At 42.3% G+C, this 22291-nt stretch overlaps 1 protein-coding gene across 1 annotated transcript in view; it reads left to right on the top strand.

Annotated features, from left to right (window-relative positions):
• Nucleotides 1–4134: 4134 nt before the first annotated feature.
• Nucleotides 4135–22291, top strand: part of LUZP4 (leucine zipper protein 4) — a 43177-nt gene continuing 25020 nt past the window's right edge. The window contains 2 exon segments of the mRNA XM_027608686.2: nt 4135–4233; nt 5950–5967. Coding sequence (XP_027464487.2) covers nt 4143–4233; nt 5950–5967 — 109 coding nt within the window. The 5' untranslated portion in view covers nt 4135–4142.

The raw sequence follows: 22291 nt of genomic DNA, 5'->3' as shown, positions 1-22291 counted from the left end.
CTGGCTATTATCAAGCTAAGGTTGTTCTTCCCTCTAGCAAAGTATTAACATTAAGATAGTTGGCAGTTTCCTGGAGGAATGTCCCACAGATCCCGCCCAGAGTGTGTTTTGGGGGTGTGGGGGGGGTTGCTTGTGCTTTGTCCTCAGCTAGACTTCTGCTCCTTCATCACTAAGAGTCAAGAGAAGAAAACATTTCAAGGAGGAGAAAGTAATCAATTCTATCAAATCCTGTGGGTGTATCAAATAAATTAACCAGTTCAGTCTTTTGGGAGGATAAACTATACTTCACACTCTTGACCTTCACTTGATTCTTCTAATAAATCCTCCTTTTCATTTAACCTAGTTGGAGTAGACTTTTGTTATTTCCAACTGAAAGATCCTTGACTAGAAAATACCCAATTGTTCTACAATTGATTTAGAGAAACAACATTCTGAACTGTACATTAATCTTTATGTAGCAGGGGAACTCTGTTTGAACTAAGCCTATGTGAAGATTGACTGATTGATTGATTGATTGATTGATTGATTTGACAGAGAGAGACACAGCGAGAGCAGGAACACAAGCAGGGGGAGTGGGAGAGGGAAAAGCAGGCTTCCCGCTGAGCAGGGAGCCTGATGCAGGACTCGATCCCAGGACCTGATCCCAGGACCTGATCCCAGGACCCAATCCCAGGACTCCAGGATCATGACCTGAGCCAAAGGCAGACGCTTAACGACTGAGCCACCCAGGCGCCCCAAACCTAAGCCTATTTGAATGCAGGCAGAGAATTCTTCCTAAGAAAAATTATGTAAGGCCAAACTCATTAAATAACAAAATGTTGTCAGAGGAGAGAAGCAATTTTATGCAAAGCAATGTTATATAAGAGCTCTCTCTTGCTCTCTCGCGCTCTCTCTCTCTCTCAAAGTTGTCTCCTGGCCCAATTTCTACTAGACTCAATTCTGAAATCTAAGGAAGGAGGGGACTGCAAATTTAAAAACACAACAAAACAAACCCCAAATTAACAACAACAAAAATGTTCCAGTAAAACTCTTTAGGACATTGGGATCTAGAAGCATCACTTTGGTGTCCCTCTAATAGAAGTGACCCAGAAGGAGAGACAGAAGTTTTCTACGTCAGCATGTGGCTTTTGACTTCTTAGGGGCTCCAATTCCTTATTTGTACCAGGAGCTGATGGAGCTTAAAGTAGATGGTGGTACCAAAAAAAGGAGTCCAGAGGAAGGTAAAAGGAAAGGAATAGCAGGTTCTGTATGGCAGCTCACTGGATTGTTTGTGATTACATTCATGAAAGACCCCCCCGCCACACTGCAACTCACTGAGGAAATATTAGGGGAAACATATTTCAGGGAGCTGGATATACTACAAGATTATAGGGAAACAGAAATTATTGAAATTTGAATTATTACTATTAATGTACTACTGCAGATAGCCACAGACTGAAGATGAGGCTTGGGAAAACTTGTGTGATACATAGGAAATTTTTAATGTATTAAGATTCACCTTTTTAGTACATTTTTCCCCCTCCTATTCAAGACTATTCTTCTAATTAGAATTTATCTTAATTTCATCTTTTCATCATTTCTTATTCTCTTTTTTAATTTTTTTTTTTTTTTTTGACAGAGAGAGACATAGCAAGAGAGGGAACACAAGCAGGGGGAGTGGGAGAGGGAGAAGCAGGCTTCCCGCGGAGCAGGAAGCCCGATGCGGGGCTCGATCCCAGGACCCTGGGATCATGACCTGAGCCGAAGGCAGCCGCCTAACCGACTGAGCCACCCAGGCGCCCCTTAATCTCTTTATTTTTAATGCCTCTCTTTCCCATAGCCTGTAAGTATGTTTAATTAAATCTTTCCCATTAAAAATGCCCACTGTATAGGTGCTTGGCCAACTCAGTTGGTAGAACATATGACTCTCGATCTTGGGGTCATGAGTTCAAGCCCCAAATTTGGAGTAGGGATTATTAAAAAAAAAAAAAAATCCAAAACCCCACTGTATTCTACCTTGTGAAAGTAGTGGTTAAAAGCATGAATTCTAAAGCCAGACTGCCTGGGGTTGAAAACTCCACTGTATACTAGTTTTTTGTCCCTGGGAAAATTTTAAATGCTCTGTGCCTTCATTTCCTTACATGTATAAAGGAAATAATACTAGTTCTCACTTATGGGTTTATTGTGAGTATTAAGTGAATGGATATTTGTAAAGCTCTTAGAACAGTGCCCAGCAGATGGTAAATGTTGTATGTGTTCATTAAACAAAAATTAACTAATTGATTAATCCTCAACTTACAGCCTATTAAAAGTCTGCCAGAGGTTAGAAAAACAACCAACCAACTCTTAATTACTAAATTTAAGGAATTCTGTGGTTCCTTTTTTTTTTTTTTTTGGATTTATTTATTTACTTGATAGAGAGAGACACAGCAAGAGAGGGAACACAAGCAGGGGGGAGTGGGAGAGGGAGAAGCAGGCTTCCTGCAGAGCAGGGAGCCAATATGGGGCTAGATCCCAAGACCCTGGAATCATGACCTGAGCCGAAGGCAGCCACCTAACCGACTGAGCCACCCAGGTGCCCCAGAATTCTGCAGTTCTTCACTAACTTGATTGTTCAGCAATACTTGCTTTGGGGGACTACTAAGTTCCCCTTAGAATGTTCCCTTTATTTCCTGGACGCTTCTTTCCTGGTTTTTCCCATAGCTCTCTGATATTTTCTACTCAATTTCCTTTGTGATTTCCTTGGGATTCCGTCTTTGGTCCTCTTCCCTTCTTACTCTATAATTCAATAAATCTGATATTTAAAAAAATGCTCCAAACCCACTGCATAAAAGTCCCTCCATAATCTATTCTCTGCTGATCTCTTCAGATTCATCTTTCAGTACCACACCATATGAAATGGCTTCAACTTTTCAAAGTGCTGGTAGGGCTGCTTCCCCCAAGAGGAAATGGCATTCCCACCCCTAAAATTACTCCCTAATTTTTCAAGTCTTAAATGAATTTTTTCTTGATACCATAGGTGATTTTCTCCTGTAAGTCTCATATATATTTTATAGATAACAGTATCATCAGAGCCTAACACAGTGAACAGCTCAGTATTTACTGACAGACTGAATTATAGCATCTAAATTAATATTTTACATGTATTTATTGTCTTCACCAACTGTATATGCCTTGAGAAAAAGATATATTAATCATTAGGCTCCTCATGCTAAATAATGACTTAAATACAACAAATAGTTAAATAATTTACATTTTACAATCTCTTCAGATGTTTATGTTGTGATTTCTGTAACAACTTCAGTTTTAGCTCTCAAAATTTATTCATTTGATTTTTATTTCCTCTGAAGAACCAGGGATACCCAGGAGTCTTCTAACATTTAGAAATAGTGTATACTGAGCAGTATTAAGGTGGTAAGAGAAATGATTATATTTTTTCCTTAAGAAATGTGGCGCCTGGGTGGCTCAGTTGGTTGAGCGGCTGCCTTCGGCTCGGGTCATGATCCTGGAGTCCCGGGATCGAGTCCCGCATTCGGGCTCCCTGCTCGGCAGGGAGTCGGCTTCTCTCTCTGACCCTCTTCCCTCTTGTGCTCTCTCTCATTCTCTCTCTCTCAAGTAAATAAAAAAAAAAAAAAAAAAAAATCTAAAAAAAAAAAAAAAAAGAAATGTCATGGACACATCTTTAGGGAAGTCCTCAAAAAGTATGTGGTGCGGCAAGCTTGTGGGTGGGCCCTAACTGCTAGATTTGTGGTAGATCTTCAAATTTGAGGGAAGCAGAGAACCAGTCTATCACATCAAGAACATAAGGTTATACTCACCAAGAACGCCAACAGCAAAGAGGACAAATCGTTTTTTCTTTGTTACAAAAGGAGAGGGTCAAGAGGTCACAGAAGAAAAAAAAGTTGCAACTGACTGGGTGGCAGATGCACCAGTTTCCAGAAAGCGCGGGAAAGAAATGGGCGGATCTTTTTTTTTTTTTTTATGAGCCAAGTTTCTGATAGGATGTCTGTGGAGGGGTAAGGGCTAAGCTCCTCCCCCTGAGCCTTAGCGACAGTGAAGGGAAAGACTGTGATTGGGTGACAAGTTTAGCCGGAGCCCTAGGGAGCACTGAGCAGGCGCAATACACCAGCTTACCTCAGAGCCGGCGCGGTTTCGCTGAGGAGATGGCTTCGCTTTCCAACCCAACACCTTCTGGAAAATTGCTCAAAGAACCTAACAATGGGGGAAAGACGACTTATCTAGATATGTCTCTAGGTATGTAGACCCCAGACTCCAGCCCCCACTAGTCTAGGCTCACTGGCTTTGAATAGTAGCCCTCGGCTTGGGGCAGGCTGGAAGAGGCTCCATGAGGCATACGCTCCTCGGTGGCGAGGCTTGCACTCTGTGCGCCAGTCCTGCCCCAACGTGGATAAAGCCCAGGCCAGCTTAGCTCCTGCCCTTCCTTTCTGCTCCCATTTTCCCATGACTCCTCGTGGGCGGGAAACTGGCGAAAGCTGACAGAAATTGTGTGAGACGTGAGGGTTGCTGAAGGTTCAGGCTGAGGGAAATAAAAAGCCAGCAATCTCCATATATTTTATTCTCCTAAGGATTGATAGCAAGCTACCCCCCCCCCCACTTCACATGTGGGGCCACAGGCTCCTCGAAATCACTTTTTGAATCTGAGAGCCTGTCACAAATGACTACTTTCCAGGGGCTAATTTTCAAAGAGTGAAAGCGGGCAGGAAGACCGGGCAGAGGGGTGGTTTATTTGCTTGCTAGCTTGTTGATTGGTGCTATACACTCTAGACCAACTTTCCTCTCCACAGGCACCTTCTAATCTCTTAACCTCAGACCTCTTCAGGACTATCACCCACTTCGGAAATGGGGACAGGGAGGGGAAAAGGGAAGGACGACTTCATAAATGAGTGAGAGGGAGCAGAGCAAGGAGGCTGACTAAAAATGGCAGGAGATGGGGTGGAGTGGGGGATGGGGGGCAGACGAGCCGGGAAAGAGAAAGCTTCAACAGTGGGGAGAAGAGCTGAAAAGCAAGGGCAGCTTTAGAAATGAGAAAGGGAGGAGCAAGGAGGGCTGAACCTCGAATGGGAAGAGCAGTGCATTTCACTTTGAGTCGAGCGTTGGAGAGCGGAGCAGGGAGGGTCAAACTTAGATAATGGCGAACTTAGAAATGGCGGTTGAGCGGGGTAGGAGTGGAGATGCAGGGGTAAGAGTGGGAAGCAGGGAAGGAAGCAGGGGAAGGAGAGTGTGCCATAAAAATGAGGTGAGTAAGAACAGGGAGGACATAACCTTATTACGAGAAGGGAGAGCTGTGAGGGTGGAGAAGAGCAGGAGAGGCAAATAATTAGACATGGGAAGAGCAGAGCAGATGGTATTTAGAGATGAATGGGAAAGAGTAGAAGAAGAGGGAGGCAGACTTCCAAAAATAAGAGGGAAAGCAGAGTGAGGAGAGTGGACCTTAGTGGGGAGGGAGGAGTAAGGAAAGCTAACATTAGAAGTGGGGTTGAAGAGGAGCAAGGGCAAAAGATCTTAGAAATGGAAGGAGTAGCGTAAGGATGGAAGACCCTAGAAGTGGGAGGCTGCAGAACATTGAGGGTGGAACTTTGAAATGGAAGGGCACAGAGCAGGGAAAGTTGACCTTATAAGTGGGGAGGGAGGGTGGACTTCAGAAATGAGGAGGAAGGAGCAGGGATTGAGATGTGAAATATGAGACAGGGAGCAGCTGTGAGGGCAATCAGTAGAAATGGGAAGAGGGAGGAACCGGAAGAGTGGACCTTAGGAATGAGAGTGAATGAGCAAATAGGGAGGGCAGTCCTCAGAAAGGAGCTGAGAAGTGCTGCCAGGGAGGATCTTGTAAGCGGCAGGGAGCAGGCAGAGTGGATCTTACAAATGTGGTCTGAGGGAGTGGACTGCTGAAATGAAAGAGGATTATTTGCCTTTTTATTGTTGTAATAGTTTTTTATATATATATTGCAGATGCTGGACCTTTCTCAGGTATACAATTTACAAATATTTTCTTCTGTATTGTGGGATGGCTTTTTCACTTTCTTGATAGTGTCCTTTGAAGCACAAGAGTTTTTCATTTTGATGAAGTACAATTGATTTTTTTCTTTTGTTGTTAATGATTTGGTATTCTATCTAAGAAATTATGAAGATTTACCCCTATGTTTACTTCTAAGAGTTTTCTAGTTTTGGCTTTTACATTTATATCTTTGATCCATTTGAGTTAATTTTTTGCACATGGTGTGAGTTAAGATCCAACTTCATTCTTTTGTAGGTGGATTATCCAGTTGTTCTGACATCATTTGTTAAAAAAAGACTATTGCTTCCGCTATCGAATGGTCTTGGTAGAATTGCATTCTTAACTTCATTTTTGGATAGTTCATTGCTAGTATATAGAAATAGGATTTATTTTTGTGTGTGGATCTTCTAGCTCGCAACCTTGCCAAGCTTGTTTATTAGCTCTAATGTGTGTGTGAGTGTGTGTGTGTGTGTGTGTGTGTGTGTGTGTATGTGTATCTTTAAGACTTTCTTTATATAAGATCATGGCATCTGAGAATATAGATATTTTCACTTCTTTCTTTCAAATCTGGTTGCTTTTTCTTTTCTTTTCTTTTTTTTTTTCCTGGACTAATTCTCTTGGCTAAAATTTCCGGTGAAATGTTAAATAGATGTGGTAAGAGTGGGCATTCTTGACTGGTTTCTGATCTCAGGGGGAAGGCTTTCGTCTTCCCCATGAATCATTATTTTAGCTGTGGGTTTTTCCTAGATGCTTTTATAAGGTTGAGGAAGTTGCCTACTTCAGGGTATGTTACCTCTGAGGGGGAATGGCCCTGAATAGTACCTAAGACATTTTCTTGTTTTTTTTCTTCAGTGTGTTTTTAACAATCTATTTCACCATGGGTATCATTAGGCTTTACTCTTCTGGATTCCAGACTGCTACTTGCCCTTCACCCCAGGCTCCAACATGAGTTCTGAAATATTTCGTGGCATTAAAGTGACTTTTAAAAAGTAATATTTGGGGGCGCCTGGGTGGCTCAGTCGGTTAAGTGTCTGCCTTCGGCTCAGGTCATGGTCCCAGGGTCCTGGGATGGAGTCCCACATTGGGCTCCCTGCTCAGCGGGGAGCCTGCTTCTCCCTCTCCCACTCCCCCTGCTTGTGTTCCCTCTCTCGCTGTGTCTCTCTCTGTCAAATAAATAAATAAAATCTTTAAAAAAATTTTTTTGCACCCTTGGCAAGTGCCTCACTTGCCTCACCTTAGTCCTAGTCCTGCCCAGTGACCAAATATTACTTTTTTTTTAAAGATTTTATTTAGTTATTTGACAGAGAGACACAGTGAGAGAGGGAACACAAGCAGGGGGAGTGGGAGAGGGAGAAGCAGGCTCCCCGCTGAGCAGGGAGCCCAATGTGGGACTCCATCCCAGGACCCTGGGACCATGACCTGAGCCAAAGGCAGACACTTAACATCTGAGCCACCCAGGAACCCCAAGGGTGCAAAATTTAAGGAGGCAAGAAAAATTCAATGATTGAGGGGCGCCTGGGTGGCTCAGTGGGAAAGCATCCAACTCTTGGTTTCGGCTCAGCTCATGATCTCATGGGTCGTGAGACAGCCCCAAGTATGGGGAGTCTGCTTGAAGATTCTTTCCCTCTGCCTTTCCCCCTGCTCTTGCTCTCTCTCCCTCTAAAATAAATAAGTAAATCTCTAAAAAAAAATTGATGATCAAGATAATTTTTTTTTAGGTAGGCTCCACACCCCGTGTGGAGCCCAGTGTGGGGTTTGAACTCTAAACCCTGAGGAGTGTCTGGGTGGCTCAGTTGTTAAGCGTCTGCCTTCAGCTCAGGTCATGATCCTGGGGTCCTTGGATTGAGCCCCACATCGGGCTCCCTGCTCAGTGGAGAGCCTGCTTCTCCTCCTGCCCCTTACCCTGCTTGTTATCTCTCTCTCTCAAATAAATAAATAAAATCTTAAAAAAAAAAAGTTGAATAATACTAAAAAAAAAAAGGAACTCACAACCCCGAGATCAAGACCTGAGCTGAGATCAAGAGTTGGTTCCTTAACCAACTGAGGCACCCTGGAGCCTCAAAATAATATTTTTAAACATTTTTATTATTTATTTTATTCTAGAGAGAGAGAGAGAGCAGCAGGAGGGGCAGAGGGAAAGGGAGAAAATCCTGAGCAGACTCCATGCTGAGTGCAGAGCCTGACATAAGGCTCAATCTCAGGACCCTGAGATCACGACCTGAGCTGAAATCAAGAGGCAGAAGCTTAACAAACTGGGCCACCCAGGCACCACCCTGCCCTGAGATAATATTTTTAATGAAATATTTTTTAAGATCAAATGGACAAACTAAAGTCCTCTGGCTGATCACGTTTTTGTAAATAAAGGAGCAGGGTGAAGCAAGTGAGGCCGTATTGTGCATGCACAGGGTCTGATCTGGTTTTTGTTGTTGATATTTTATTTATCAGGGATTGTTCTTGCATTGATTTTTATTTTTAAATAGGTTGTGTTAAATACTGAGTTTTTTTGGAGCATCCTAAAATTTGATGCCTGAGGTGAGTGCCTCATTTGCCTTATTCTAGGCTCTGCCCTGTCACCAGGAGCCTGAATTTGGGGGCAAATGCCAGAGCCAAGGAGAATCTATAGCAGGGAGGTAAAACCTAATGTTGCCTGTGCTTTTCTTTTGTTGATTTCACTGTTTCATGATCTCAAACCTTGGTTCCCCAAATCCATATTTATATCATTTCAGACAGATGAGAGCATAGCTTTTGAGTTTTTCAAGGGGAACAGGCAAAACTGTTAGTCATGAAAGGTCCTTCCAGTCTGAAGCCAAGAAAAATACATCATAAAGAGCAAATACATGTTGCTTCCATGAGTTGATGAGAAATCCATACTTTTCCAGTAAATTTCCCCATGACTTTATTAAAGTGAAAATATTACTTTTAACAATGCATACTTGTCATTGGATTACTGCACATGTACGTTTGAAAAGCAATTTTATGTTTATTTATGTCATTTATGTATTATATATAATTTTATATTATTTATAATATTTTTATTGAATGCAAGGATATTTATTACTTCCATTGTTTTTTTTTTAAAGATTTTATTTATTTATTTTTATGAGAGAGAGAGAGAAAGAGCGCACAAGCAGGGGGAGTGGCAGGCAGAGGGAGAGGGAGAAACAGACTCCCCACTGAGCAGGGAGCTGGATGCAGGACTCAATCCCAGGACCCAGGGATCATGACCTGAGCTGAAGGTAGATGCTTAACCGACTAAGCCACCCAGGTGCCCTCTGCAAACTTATTTTTGTTCTTGTCCCTAGTAAACATTTTCAGAAGGTATTACAGTGTTTTTTAGAAATAAAAGGCAAAAATATGGGGCTCTTGGCTGACTCAGTGGGTGGAGCATGTGACTCTTGATCTTGGGGTGTCAGGTTTGAGCCCCACATTGGATGTAGAGATTACCTAAAAATAAAATATTTAAAAAAAGCAATAAAAGGCAAAAAAAAAACAAAATTGGAACTGGCAACAGCAAGAACTTAATAGGAGCTATACTTCCCTCTTCACCACTTCTGTCTAAAGGAGACTAACGCAAAAGTACTGTAGTCTGAAAGAAAAAAAAAAAGCCCTTTCTGCTTGCTAGATATAGTCATAGATCCATAAATGTGTATAAAGCTTCCACTCTGTATTATTTATTTATTTATTTGTTTGACAGAAAGAGACACAGCGAGAGAGGGAACACAAGCAGGGGGAGCGGGAGAGGGAGAAGCAGACTTCCTGCTGAGCAGGGAGCCCGATGTGGGGCTCGATCCCAGGATGTTGGGACCGTGGCCTGAGCCAAAGGCAGACGGTTAATGACTGACCCACCCAGGCGCCCCAAGCATCCACTCTGTATTAAGCACTGTGCTAGGTACTTGGTACACTGATAGATAAACAATGGCTTCTTCTCAAGCTGATAATCCAGTTGGGGAGGCAGCTAAGGAAATATATGCAATTATATGTTGTTTCAAATGTTTGGAAGTGGGGCACCTGGTTGGCTCAGTCAGTTGAGCGGCTGCCTTCGGCTCGGGTCATGATCCCAGGGTCCTGGGATCGAGCCCCACGTCCGGCTCCTTGCTCAGTGGAGAGCATGCTTCTCCCTCTCCCTCTGCCTGCCACTCTGCTTACTTGTGCTCTCTGTCAAATAAATAAATAAAAAATCTTAAAAAAAAATAAATAGATGTTTGGAAGTATGTATAGTCAGAGTCTGTCAGAAATTGAGAGGAAACTAAGTCACCTTTTTTGAGGTTTCTGGTATTTTACATATTTATTTTTTAAAGATTTTATTTATTTATTTGACAGAGACACAGTGAGATAGGGAACACAAGCAGGGGGAGTGGGAGAGGGAGAAGCAGGCTTCCTGCGGAGCAGGGAGCCTGATGCAGGGGTCGATCCCAGGATCCTGAGATCATGACCTGAGCCAAAGGCAGACACTTAACGACTGAGCCACCCAGGTGCCCTGAGGTATTTTACATATTTAAAAAATGATAGAACGATGTTTACAAAAATTGGGGTATGTTTTAAATGTTCACAAATAATAAAATAGTGATTTCAACACCTTCTAAAATACAAAACAATATAATTATGCTTTTTTTTTTACAGAATTTATTTATTTATTTGACAGAGAGAGAGAGAGAGCACAAGCAGGTGGAGCAGAGGGAGAAGCAGACTCCTTGCTAAGCAAGGAGCCGGTTGCGGGGCTCGATCCTAGGACCTGGGATCATGACCTGAGCTGAAGGCAGACGCTTAACTGACTGAGCCACCCAGGCGCCCCTAATTATGCTAATTTACAAGAAAATTGGTTATATGATTTATATCAAAATTTAATTATATGGCACCTCAAGCTCGGTGATCTATTTTTGTAAAAGTTTATTTATTTAAGTAATTTCTATACCCAACATGGGACTCAAACTCACAACACAGAGATCAGGAGTTGTCCGCTCTTCCAACTAAGCCAGCCAGGTGCCCTGGGTGATCTATTTTATTTTATCTTATTTTATTTATTTATTTATGATTTTATTTATTTATTTGAGAGAGAGAGAAAGATTGAGAAAACAAGTGGGCCGAGGGGCAGAAGGAGAAGCAGACCCCAGGGAGCCCAACGTGGAACTTGATCCCAGAATCCTGGGATCATGACCTGAGCTAAAGGCAGACACTTAACCGACTGAGCCACCCAGGTGCCCCTGGGTGATCTATTTTAAACTGTTTGAAGAATGTTGTCTTTCTGCAGTCCTCACGGTGTTTTTCTGACATGAATCTCACTTGGGTCAAGAATTCAAATTTGAGTGTCTTTGGTGAGGTCTGAACCAAATGGTTCCCCTTGAGAGACTAGCTAAGTATTCTCCAGATGGAGTCAGTGGAGAATATCATACGGAGAGTAAGCAGGAACATAGCACCATGTCTCTGTAATGATATCATATCCTGAGAACTAAGCGAAAGGACATGAAAATCTGGAAGGTTGATTGTTATGTTAAAGACACCTTCGGGGCCCCTGGGTGGCTCAGTCAGTTAAGCATCTGTCTTCGGCTCGGGTTGTGATCCCAGGGTCCTAGGATCGAGGCCCACATCGGGCTCCCTGCTCAGCGGTTAGCCTGCTTCTCTCTCTTGCTCTGTCGTTCCCCCTGCTTGTGCTCTCTCACTCTGTCTCTCAAATAAATAAATAAAATCTTTAAAAAAATTTAAAGAAAAAGACACCTTCTTCATAACCTCATAGACTATGCTGAAAAGGTCATTCCACACCTTACTTAGGTCCAAAAGCCATTTGTTTTCTCTTCTCTGTGGACAGGCTGAGCAACAATTGGATTTCATCTCTAAATCGTAGCTGATAAGATCTGTGATTTCTAGATGTATACTGTATATTCTTGTGCAATTTCATTACAATGCAAGAAATCAAATGGTGGTCTCTGGAATTATGAAGTCTGGGGTTAAAATTATGTATAATTTCACTTAAAAAAACAAAAACAAAAACAAACCTGCAACATATTCCAAGGGTGCAAATAATGGAAACTTTAAAAAAGTAATAAAGTTTTTTCTCTTTTTTTTAAGATTTTATTTATTCATTTGAGAGAGAGTGAGAGAGACAGAGCAGGTGGAGAGGATGTGGGGCTCGATCCCAGGACCTAGAGATCATCACCTGAGCTGAAGGCAGATGCTTAATCATCTGACCTACCCAGGCACCCTGAAAGTAATTAAGTTTCTAAATAAGTTTGTAAATGACCATTATATTTAAAAAATCAAGACTGTGTTTCTCAGTTTTTTTCTGCTGTGTAACCACGTATTAACCTTGGCCCACTCAACACACACCTGTATACTTAGAGGGGAAAAAAAATTGAAGAATTAAGTACTTTTACAGGCCACGTGTGTACGTATGAGAAAATTGTTTAGTGTCAGCAACTACTAAATGCCAATTCAGTTCAATTATTTATTAAACATTCACTATTATCTAAGAATTCCTATGAAACAGAAAGACTTCTTACACTACAGGGTTTTTTCTTCAATTTTATCATCTTCTTAATAGAATTTTAGAGCTGGAAGGGCACTATACTCTCTTGTCTCTATAGTCAAATAAAGAACCATTTAGAAAAAGAATTAAAAGAATGTCACTGTGGGCGCCTGGGTGGCTCAGTCGGTAAAGCGACTGCCTTCGGCTCAGGTCGTGATCCTGGAGTCCAGGGATCGAGTCCCACATCGGGCTCCCTGCTCAGTGGGGAGTCTGCTTCTCCCTCTGACCCTCTTCCCTCTCGTGCTCTCTGTCTCTCATTCTCTCTTTCTCAAATAAATAAATAAAATCTTTAAAAAAAGAAAAAAAGAATGTCACTGTTAAATTTATCGATACTTTCACTTGGCTATACCTGAGGTTTTGTTCGTTTTTGTTTTTTTGTTTTTTTAGTCTCGTGGTACATTTTTTTTTTTTAAAGATTTTATTTATTTTTTTGATAGAGAATGTGAGAGAGGGAACACAAGCAGGGGGAGTGGGAGAGGGAGAAGCAGGCTTCCCGCTGAGCAGGGAGTCTGATGTGGGGCTCGATCCCAGGACCTGGGATGATGACCCCAGCTGAAGGCAGACGCTTAACAACTGAGCCATGCAGGTGCCCCTCATGGTACATTTTTATGTTGGGGCATAGATGCCTTTTCCTAATACCATTTTTTCAATTATATTTCAATTTGAACATTTGTTAATTTAATATGAAATACTTATGAAATTGTACTAGGTTTATTTACTTATGAAATTGTGCTAGGTTTATTTCTAGAAAATCCAGCAGAGAATGGATGTTTAAGATTATAAAACTAAAATAAATTTCTTTTCTCCATTTTGAATCTGAAGCACTTTCAAGATTAAAATTTCCTACTCACTTGACTTTCATCACTTTGTAACTTAGATACTGATGTTTGCATCTTACAATAGTTTAGACAGGTACTATGCCATACAGGCTTGTCCTGAGGTGACACCATATCGGTCTTCTAAGTGCAAAGAGAAATGGAATAGTCAGCATTTGGCGAGAGGTGAGATAAAAGATCTACATTATATAAAGCTTTTCTACTTGATTGGGAGCCATGCAGAGCTGGACTTGGAATATACCAAACGCATTTGCTTTTAAAGATGTAATGTTATATTTAAATATGCCTAGCATTCACCTTTTCTTTGATTACCCTCCTTTTGTAGTCTAGGCAGCTTTACAGTTTTTGCTAAAACAAGTTTCCTTTAAAATGTGGACTTAGTTTCTAAAGACAGTCAAATGAAATGAAAATTATTGGATCACAGAAAAGATGCAGTTTCCTTTCAAATAGCTGTGCAGTGATAATATCAATTCTCTATTATTTTTTTAAGTTTTTATTTATTTAAGTAATCTCTATACCCATCGTGGGGCTCAAACTCACGACCCTGAGATCAAGAGTCATGCACTCCTCAGACTGAGCCATCCAGAGGCCCCTCTCTCTATTATTTAAAAAGCACTGGGGCACCTGGGTGGCTCAGTAGGTGAAGCGTCTGCCTTCAGCTCAGGTCATGATCTCAGGGTCTTGGGATCAAGTCCCGCATTGGGCTCCTTGCTCAGCGGGGAGCCTGCTTCTCCTTCTCCCTCTGCTTGGTACTCCCCTTGCTTGTGCTCGCTCTCTCTGTCTCATAAATAAATAAAATCTTAAAAAAAAAAAAAAACTAAAAAAAAGCATTGATCAATTTCCTGATTTCAGATAATACCTAGCATATTGCCAAGCACATAGAATGCTCTCAGTAAATGCTTATTATTTGATAGTTTGAGATGGCACTGCTAGAGATAGTATGGCGTTCTCCCCTCGCCCTCATCTGTAACCCTCACTACTTGTGCCTTAGCTCCTGTCCCTTACTGTACATTGAGATACTGACACCCAAGGCTTTTTTTTTTTTTTTAAGATTTTATTTATTTTTTTACAGGGAGAGAGACAGCGACAGAGGGAACACAAGCAGGGAGAGTGTGAGAGGGAGAAGCAGACCTCCCACTGAGCAGGGAGCCCGAAGCAGGGCTCCATCCCAGAATCCTGGGGTCATGACCTGAGCCGAAGGCAGACACTTAACGACTGAGCCACCCAGGCGCCCCTCCTTTTTATTTAAAAAAAGATTTATTTATTTACTTTAGAGAGAGAGAGAAAGAAAGAGCATGAGTGGGGAGGAGGAACAGAGAGGGAGAGAGCGAGAGAATTTTCAGCAGACTCCCTGCTGAGCGCAGAGGCCGACGCGATGCCGGGCTGGATGCCGGGCTCCATCCTGGGCTCCATTCCACGCTCCATCCCACAACCCTGAGATCATGACCTGAGCCAAAGTCGGATGCTCAACCGACTGAGCCACCCAGGTGTCCTGACACTCAAGGCTTTTCATCATCTACCTTGTTGGTCTAACCTTTCCCCCAGAACTCTCCAGCACTAATCTTCCATTCTAGCCAAGCTGATCTCCCTGAACACACTGTATTAATTCCTGGCTCCAAGACTTTTCTTGTGTTGTTTCTCTTTCTTTGAGTGCCGGGATCTTTCCCCTCATTCACACCCTATCCATCTTTCCCAGCTCTGCCACAAAGATGTTGCAGCTGTTCCAGTACTCAGTAGTTTGTCTTTTCTCTGCGGTCTTGGCGTAGTTCGTCTCTGCATTATTCAGTTGGTACTTAATCATATACAGGCAGTTCCCAGCTGTCAAAGTGTTGTTGTGCTCCAGTACCTCATTTGTATGACAGCTGTTGGATGCAAGAAGAATTTCCCTGTCGAAACAATATTATAAAGGGTGAGTAGGATTCTAGGGCAGTGCACAAAAGTCCATTCAGTGATACTTGGATTGCAACAACTGTTTATAATAATATGTTATGCAATAATGTATTTCAGGGTCAAACGGAGAATTCTAGGAAGACCTCTCCCTTACTATAGTTCTAAGAACATCTCTTTATGGGTTCCTCTTCCTTCCCCATACAGCCTCATTTCCTTGGTGACTTGAGGAGTTATCTTGGGTAACTGGTGGTTCAGGGAGAATAGTGTGAATTCTGGGGAAAGAGCTCTGTGCTTACAAGTGGATGAGTAGAAGGGGGTGGGTCTGTGGATGCCCCTCCCATTGCATCTGAGGTGAATGGGGAGAGGACTTTTTGTTTCTCTTTTACATTTCCCCCTGGCACCACCTTAGTATAAACTTTGATCTCTTCATGCTTGGACTATTGCCGTCCCTCTGCCTACCCCGAAATAGTTTTCCTTTTTTGTAATTTGACTTTATTCTACAATTTACTGCTGATCATAAATTGCTATTTCGCCAAAGCATCAATTTCATAATCTCACTCGTATGCTCTTTGACGTTTCTTCGTTTGCTCACAGCAGTTGCTGACAATTTGGGCTAAACATCAGAGTCCCTTGGAGGACTTTAAAAAACAAATACTTGAGTCCCATTCCAGTCCTACTGAATCATAATCTTGCATAGGGACTCCGTATTTTTAAAATCAATGTCTTCAGGTGATTCTGATGCACAGTCAGGGTACAGAAATACCTGACCTATAGGATACAGATAATGTTGAAAAATCTTAGCACTGGGGCGCCTGGGTGGCTCAGTCAGTGGGGCAACTGCCTTCAGCTCAGGTCATAATCCCAGGGTCTTAGGATCCAGCCCTGCATGGGGCTCCCTGCTCGGTGAGGAGCCTGCTTCTCCCTCTCCCTCTGCCTGCCACTCCCCCTGCTTGTGCTCTCTCTCTCTGTGTGTGTGTGTCAAAAAATAAAATCTTTGATTTATTTATTTGGCAGAGAGAGACAGAGAGAGAAGGAACACAAGCAGGAGAGTGGAAGAGGGAGAAGCAGGCTTCCCACTGAGCAGGGAGCCCGATGATGCGGGGCTTGATCCCAGGACCACGGGATCATGACCTGAGCCGAATGCAGACACTTAACAACTGAGCCACCCAGGCGCCCCCAAAAATAAATAAAATCTTTAAAAAAAAGAAAAATCTTAGCATGACTTTAAAAACCCTTTGTGTTGAGGAGATGTCTGTTCTCATCCCATTTCTGCCATTTGCTAACCTTGGGTGCACCACTTCTCTCTGGGCTGCAGTTTTCTCATTTGTAAAATAAGGGATTGGTGTTTTTCCACTCAGTTGTTTCCATTCCAGATTCAGGGTGATTCTAGGCTTCTTTTCACCTTTATATTTTAGTGAATGCTATATTTTCGTCTTATTTCAGGAAAGCTAATTTAGGAGGCAGATTTTTGGTGTTTTGTTTTGTTTTTAGTAGGCAGTTTATTTTATTCTTTTTTAAATATTTATTTATTTGTTTTTAAGAGAGAGAGAGAGAGAGAGCACAAGCAGGGGGAGGGCCAGAGGGAGAAGCCGACTCCTCGCTGAGCAGGGAGCCTGATGTGGGGCTCAATCCCCGGATCCTGATATCATGACCTGAGCCAAAGGCAAACGCTTAACATACTGAGCCACCCAGGTGCCTTAGGAGGCTGTTTAAATGAAACATACATGTGGGTGATTATTTTCAAGTCTAAAACATACTGCTGACGTCCTTTTCAGCTTTTAAACAGAGTTTCAATTACCTGTGTTACAGACTGTCAGGTCTGACTATATAGACTGTCCTGCTGTCCATGTCCGTTTTGCTTGTTTTCCTGCATTCTACTTTGCGGTGCTTATCTTCCCTTGCACAAGTGAGCCCTCTGACATGAAATTTAACTGCGGGAAAATATGACAAAAATGAAAAAATACTAAAAGACAAAATTGAATTTCCCATTAGTTAAGTGAATTTTATATAGCAGCTGTGGGTGTCATCATTAAACCTGAACCCATATTACAGGGCTGCTGATATTTTAAAGATTTAATTATTTAGTTTACAGAGGTGGGGGGGAGAGAGAGAGAAAAAAAACGCGAGTGTGAGGAGGGGCAGAGGGAGAGAATCTTTAAGCAGACTCCCTGCTGACAGTGGAGCCCAAGGGACGTGGGGCTTGATCTCAGGACCCATGAGATCATAACCTGAGCTGAAACCAAGAGTTGGATGCTTAACCAATTGAGCCACCCAGGAGCCCCAGGGCTGCTGATATTTTAAAGAAAAGCCAGTACTATCACATATGAGGCTAAATTGGGTGCAATCAGTGACTATTTTTATGAAAATGTAAATGTCAGTACCATAACAAAAGCCTTAGGGTGATAAACAGCCTTAGAGTAAGGCTAAATAAGTGGGAAAATAATGTATTTTTCACCCAGAGAGTCTCCTTTTGGTATATTTGGATGGATATCATAGTCTATTTCTACCTTCTCTCTTCTAGAATAATTACTGTAAGTCAAAATATCTTGATGCTATTGGCCAAGTAGCAGATATGAAACCTATATCTATTTGTTGAATGTGAACAATGACCGTCAATCTCTGTAAAGCCAGGGGACAGGTCAAAGTGAGTGCTCGAATACTGTATTAGCAGTGGCCTTATACTACTTGAGGGCTAAACTTGACTTTGTGTCATTAATTGGAAACAATTGAAAGGAAAATGCTATTTTAATAAGAATATCACATTCAAATGGACGGTCACTAGCTGGGTGCTGCTCTCCTCATTCTTGGGATAGCCGAGCTTTTTTTTTCTCTTTTTTAAAAAATTTTATTTATTTATTTGAGAGACAGAGAATGCACAAGCAGGGGGAGGGGCAGAAGGAGGGAATAGCAGACTCCCTGCTGAGCAGGGAGCCTGACACCAACTCCGACTCCAACTCCAACTCCAACTCTGACTCAGGACTCCATCCCAGGACCCCGGGATCATGACCTGTGCAGAAGGCAGACGCTTCACCGACTGAGCCCCCCAGGCGCCCCAGGGATAGCTGAGCTTTTGAAGGAGGAAGTGTAATGTAGTGGCAAGAACCTTGGATTTAGAATCTGTCCTGGCTTCTTAACATATTAATCTTTTGCCCTCAAGAAAGTCAGATAAGGGGGCGCCTGGGTGGCTCAGTCAGTGAAGCATCTGCCTTCGGCTCAGGTCATGATCCTGGGGTCCTGGGATCGAGGCCCAAGTCGGGCTCCCTGCTCCATGAGGGGGGGGGCCTGCTTCTCCTTCTCCCTCTGCCTGCCGCTCTCCCTGCTTGTGCTCTCCCTCTCTCTCTATCAAATAAATAAATAAAATCTCTAAAAAAAAAAAGAAAAAGAAAGAAAAGAAAGTCATGTAAGTCTGTTTCCTTCTTTAAAAAGTGAGGATGGGGCGCCTGGGTGGCTTAGTCATTAAGCATCTGCCTTCAGCTCAGGTCATGATCCCAGGGTCCTGGGATCGAGCCCCACATCGGGCTCCCTGCTCAGCAGGAAGCCTGCTTCTCCCTCCCCCACTCCCCCTGCTTGTGTTCCCTCTCTCGCTGGCTCTCTCTCTGTCAAAAAATAAATAAAATCTTTAAAAAAAAAAAAAGTGAGGCTAATCTCTGCTGCCCTTTAAGAGTGGGGGTGCACTATCTGACACACATGAGACACTCAATAAGTGTTTGTTCATTTACTGTCTCATTTATTGAGTGTCACATGTATGCCAGGCACTGTGTCAAGAGATTTTATATGGAAGTGCTTTGTAAACTTTCAAGTACTATCCCAATTGAAAGGTGTTATTATGGATCCACATGGTTTATCCATTCAGCCATCCCTGGAATAAAGCATTGGCTTGATGTTTCTCAACAGTACCTGTAGTACTGCATGAGCATAAGACTTTTTCCATCTTATTTAATCCTCATGTGATTCTAAGATGGAGCTTGCCTTATTTTTGGTGACTCAGAAGTCAGGAAAAATGTAGTCACTGAAAATTGTCCGTGAGGGCCACCAGACAGACTGGTCCCAGAGCACTCTCTCATGGCCTCAGGGCCTTGTGAAACCACTGACTCAGGGAGAAGCATACTCCTCACTTTGTCCTCTCTGAGGTTTTGCTCTCCTATCTAGGAAGTCACCCATCTCACTGTGTCCCTGCAAGCCTGGTTGGCCATTGTTTCAGGGCTGACAAGGGGGAGGGGTTGGAGATTAAAAAAGTCTTTGGTGTATGAGCACCCAGCAGCACCCAGCTAGTGACCCTCCATTTCAATGTGATATTCTTATTAAAATAGCATTTTCTTTCCAATTCTGTTTCAAATTAATTATACAAAGTGGTGTCCTGCAAGATGTTCTTCTTTTTTTTAAATTAACATATAATGTATTATTTGTTTCAGAGGTACAGGTCTGTGATTCATCAGTCTTACACAATTCACAGTGCTCACATTGCACATACCCTCCCCAATGTCCATCACCCAGCCACCCCATCCCTCCCCCCCTCTTGTATTTCAGCAACCCTCAGTTTGTGTCCTGAGATTAAGAGTCTCTTATGCTTTGTCTCCCTCTCTGGTTTCATCTTGTTTCATTTTCCCTGCCCTTCCCCTATGATCCTCTGTCTTGTTTCTCAAAATCCTCATATCAATGAGATCATATGATAATTGTCTTTCTCTGATTGACTTATTTAGCTTAGCATAATTCCATCCATGTCGTAAATGGCAAGATTTCATTTTTGATGGCTGCATAATATTCCTGTGTGTGTGTGTGTGTGTGTGTGTGTGTGTGTGTGTGTATACCACATCTTCTTTATCCATTCATCTCTTCTTTATCCATTCATCTCTTCATGGACATCTAGGCTGTTTCTATAGTTTGGTTATTGTGGACATTGTTGCTATCAACATTGGGTTGCAGGTGCCCCTTCAGATCACTACATTTGTATCTTTGGGGTAAATACCCAGTAGTGCAATTGCTGGGTCATAGGGTAGCTCTATTTTCAACTTTTTGAGGAACCTCCATACTGTTTTCCAGAGTGGCTGCACCAGCTTGCATTCCCACCAACAGTGTAGGAGGGTTCCCCTTTTCTCCGCATCCCCGCCAACATCTGTCGTTTCCTGACTTGTTAATTTTAGCCATTCTGACTGGTGTGAGGTGGTATCTCATTGAGGTTTTGATTTATATTTCCCTGATGCCCAGTGATGTTGAGCATTTCTTTATGTGTCTGTTGGCCATTTGGATGCCTTCTTTGCAGAAATGTCTGTTTATGTCTTCTGCCCATTTCTTGACTGGATTATTTGTTCTCTGTTGAGTTTGATAAGTTCTTTATAGACTTTGGATACTAGCCCTTTATCTGTCATTTGCAAATATCTTCTCCCATTCCGTCGGTTGTCTTTTGGTTTTGTGGACTGTTTCCTTTGCTGTGCAAAAGCTTTTTATCTTGATGAAGTCCCAATAGTTCATTTTGGCCCTGGCTTCCCTTGCCTTTGGTGATGTTTCTAGGAAGAAGTTGCTGCGGCTGAGGTCAAAGAGGTTGCTGCCTGTGTTCTCCTCTAGGATTTTGATGGATTCCTGTCTCACATTTAGGTCTTTCATCCATTTTGAGTCTATTTTTGCGTGTGGTGTAAGGAAATGGTCCAGTTTCATTGTTCTGCATGTGGCTGTCCAGTTTCCCCAGCACCATTTGTTGAAGAGACTGTTTTCCACGGGACATTCTTTCCTACTTTGTCAAAGATTAGTTGACCATAGCGTTGAGGGTCCATTTCTGGGCTCTCTACTCTTTTCCAGTGATCTATGTGTCTGTTTTTGTGCCAGTACCATACTGTCTTGATGATGACAGCTTTGCAACAGAGCTTGAAGTCCGGAATTGTGATGCCCCCAGCTTTGCTTTTCTTTTTCAACATTGCTCTGGCTATTCGGGGTCTTTTCTGGTTCCATACAAATTTTAGGATTATTTGTTCCATTTCTTTGAAAAAAGTGCATGGCATTTTGATAAAGATTGCATTAAATGTGTAGATTGCTCTAGGTAGCATAGACATTTTCACAATATTTGTTCTTCCAATCCATGAGCATGGAACATTTTTCCATTTCTTTGTGTCTTCCTCAATTTCTTTCATGAGTATTTTATAGTTTTCTGAGTACAGATTCTTTGCCTCTTTGGTTAGATTTATTCTTAGGTGTCTTATGGTTTTGGGTGCAATTGTAAATGGGATCGACTCCTTAATTTCTCCTTCTTCTGTCTTGTTGTTGATGTATAGGAATGCCCCTGATTTCTGTGCATTGATTTTATATCCTGCCACTTTACTGAATTCCTGTATGAGGTTCTAGCAGTTTTGGGGGGGCGTTCTTTGGGTTTTCCACATAAAAGTATCATCTGCAAAGAGTGAGAGTTTGACTTTTTCACCAATTCGGATGCCTCTTACTTCTTTTTGTTGTCTGATTGCTGTGGCTAGGACTTCTAATACTATGTTGAATAGCAGTGGTGATAGTGGACATCCCTGCCGCGTTCCTGACCTTAGGGGGAAAGCTCTCAGTTTTTCCCCATTGAGAATGATATTCGCTGTGGGTTTTTCATAGATGGCTTTTATGATATTGAGGTATGTACCGTCTATCCCTACGCTCTGAAGAGTTTTAATCAAGAAAGGATGCTGTACTTTGTCAAATGCTGTTTCTGCATCCATTGAGAGTATCATATGGTTCTTGTTCTTTCTTTTATTAATGTATTGTATCACATTGATTGATTTGCAGATGTTGAACCAACCTTGCAGCCCGGGGATAAATCCCACTTGGTCATGGTGAATAATCCTTTTAATGTACTGTTGGATCCTATTGGCTAATATTTTGGTGAGAACTTTTGCATCCATGTTCCTCAGGGATATTGGTCTGTAGTTCTCCTTTTTGATGGGGTCTTTGTCTGGTTTGGGGATCAAGGTAATGCTGGCCTCATAAAATGAGTTTGGAAGTTTTCCTTCCATTTCTATTTTCTGGAACAGTGTCAGAAGAATAGGTATTAATTCTTCTTTAAATGTTTGGTAGTGTTTCCCT

This window comes from Zalophus californianus, chromosome X, assembly GCF_009762305.2.
Source record: "Zalophus californianus isolate mZalCal1 chromosome X, mZalCal1.pri.v2, whole genome shotgun sequence".
NCBI lineage: Eukaryota > Metazoa > Chordata > Mammalia > Carnivora > Otariidae > Zalophus > Zalophus californianus.
Note: the sequence above shows the minus strand (reverse complement) of the source record. Positions and strands in the feature narration are given on the sequence as shown.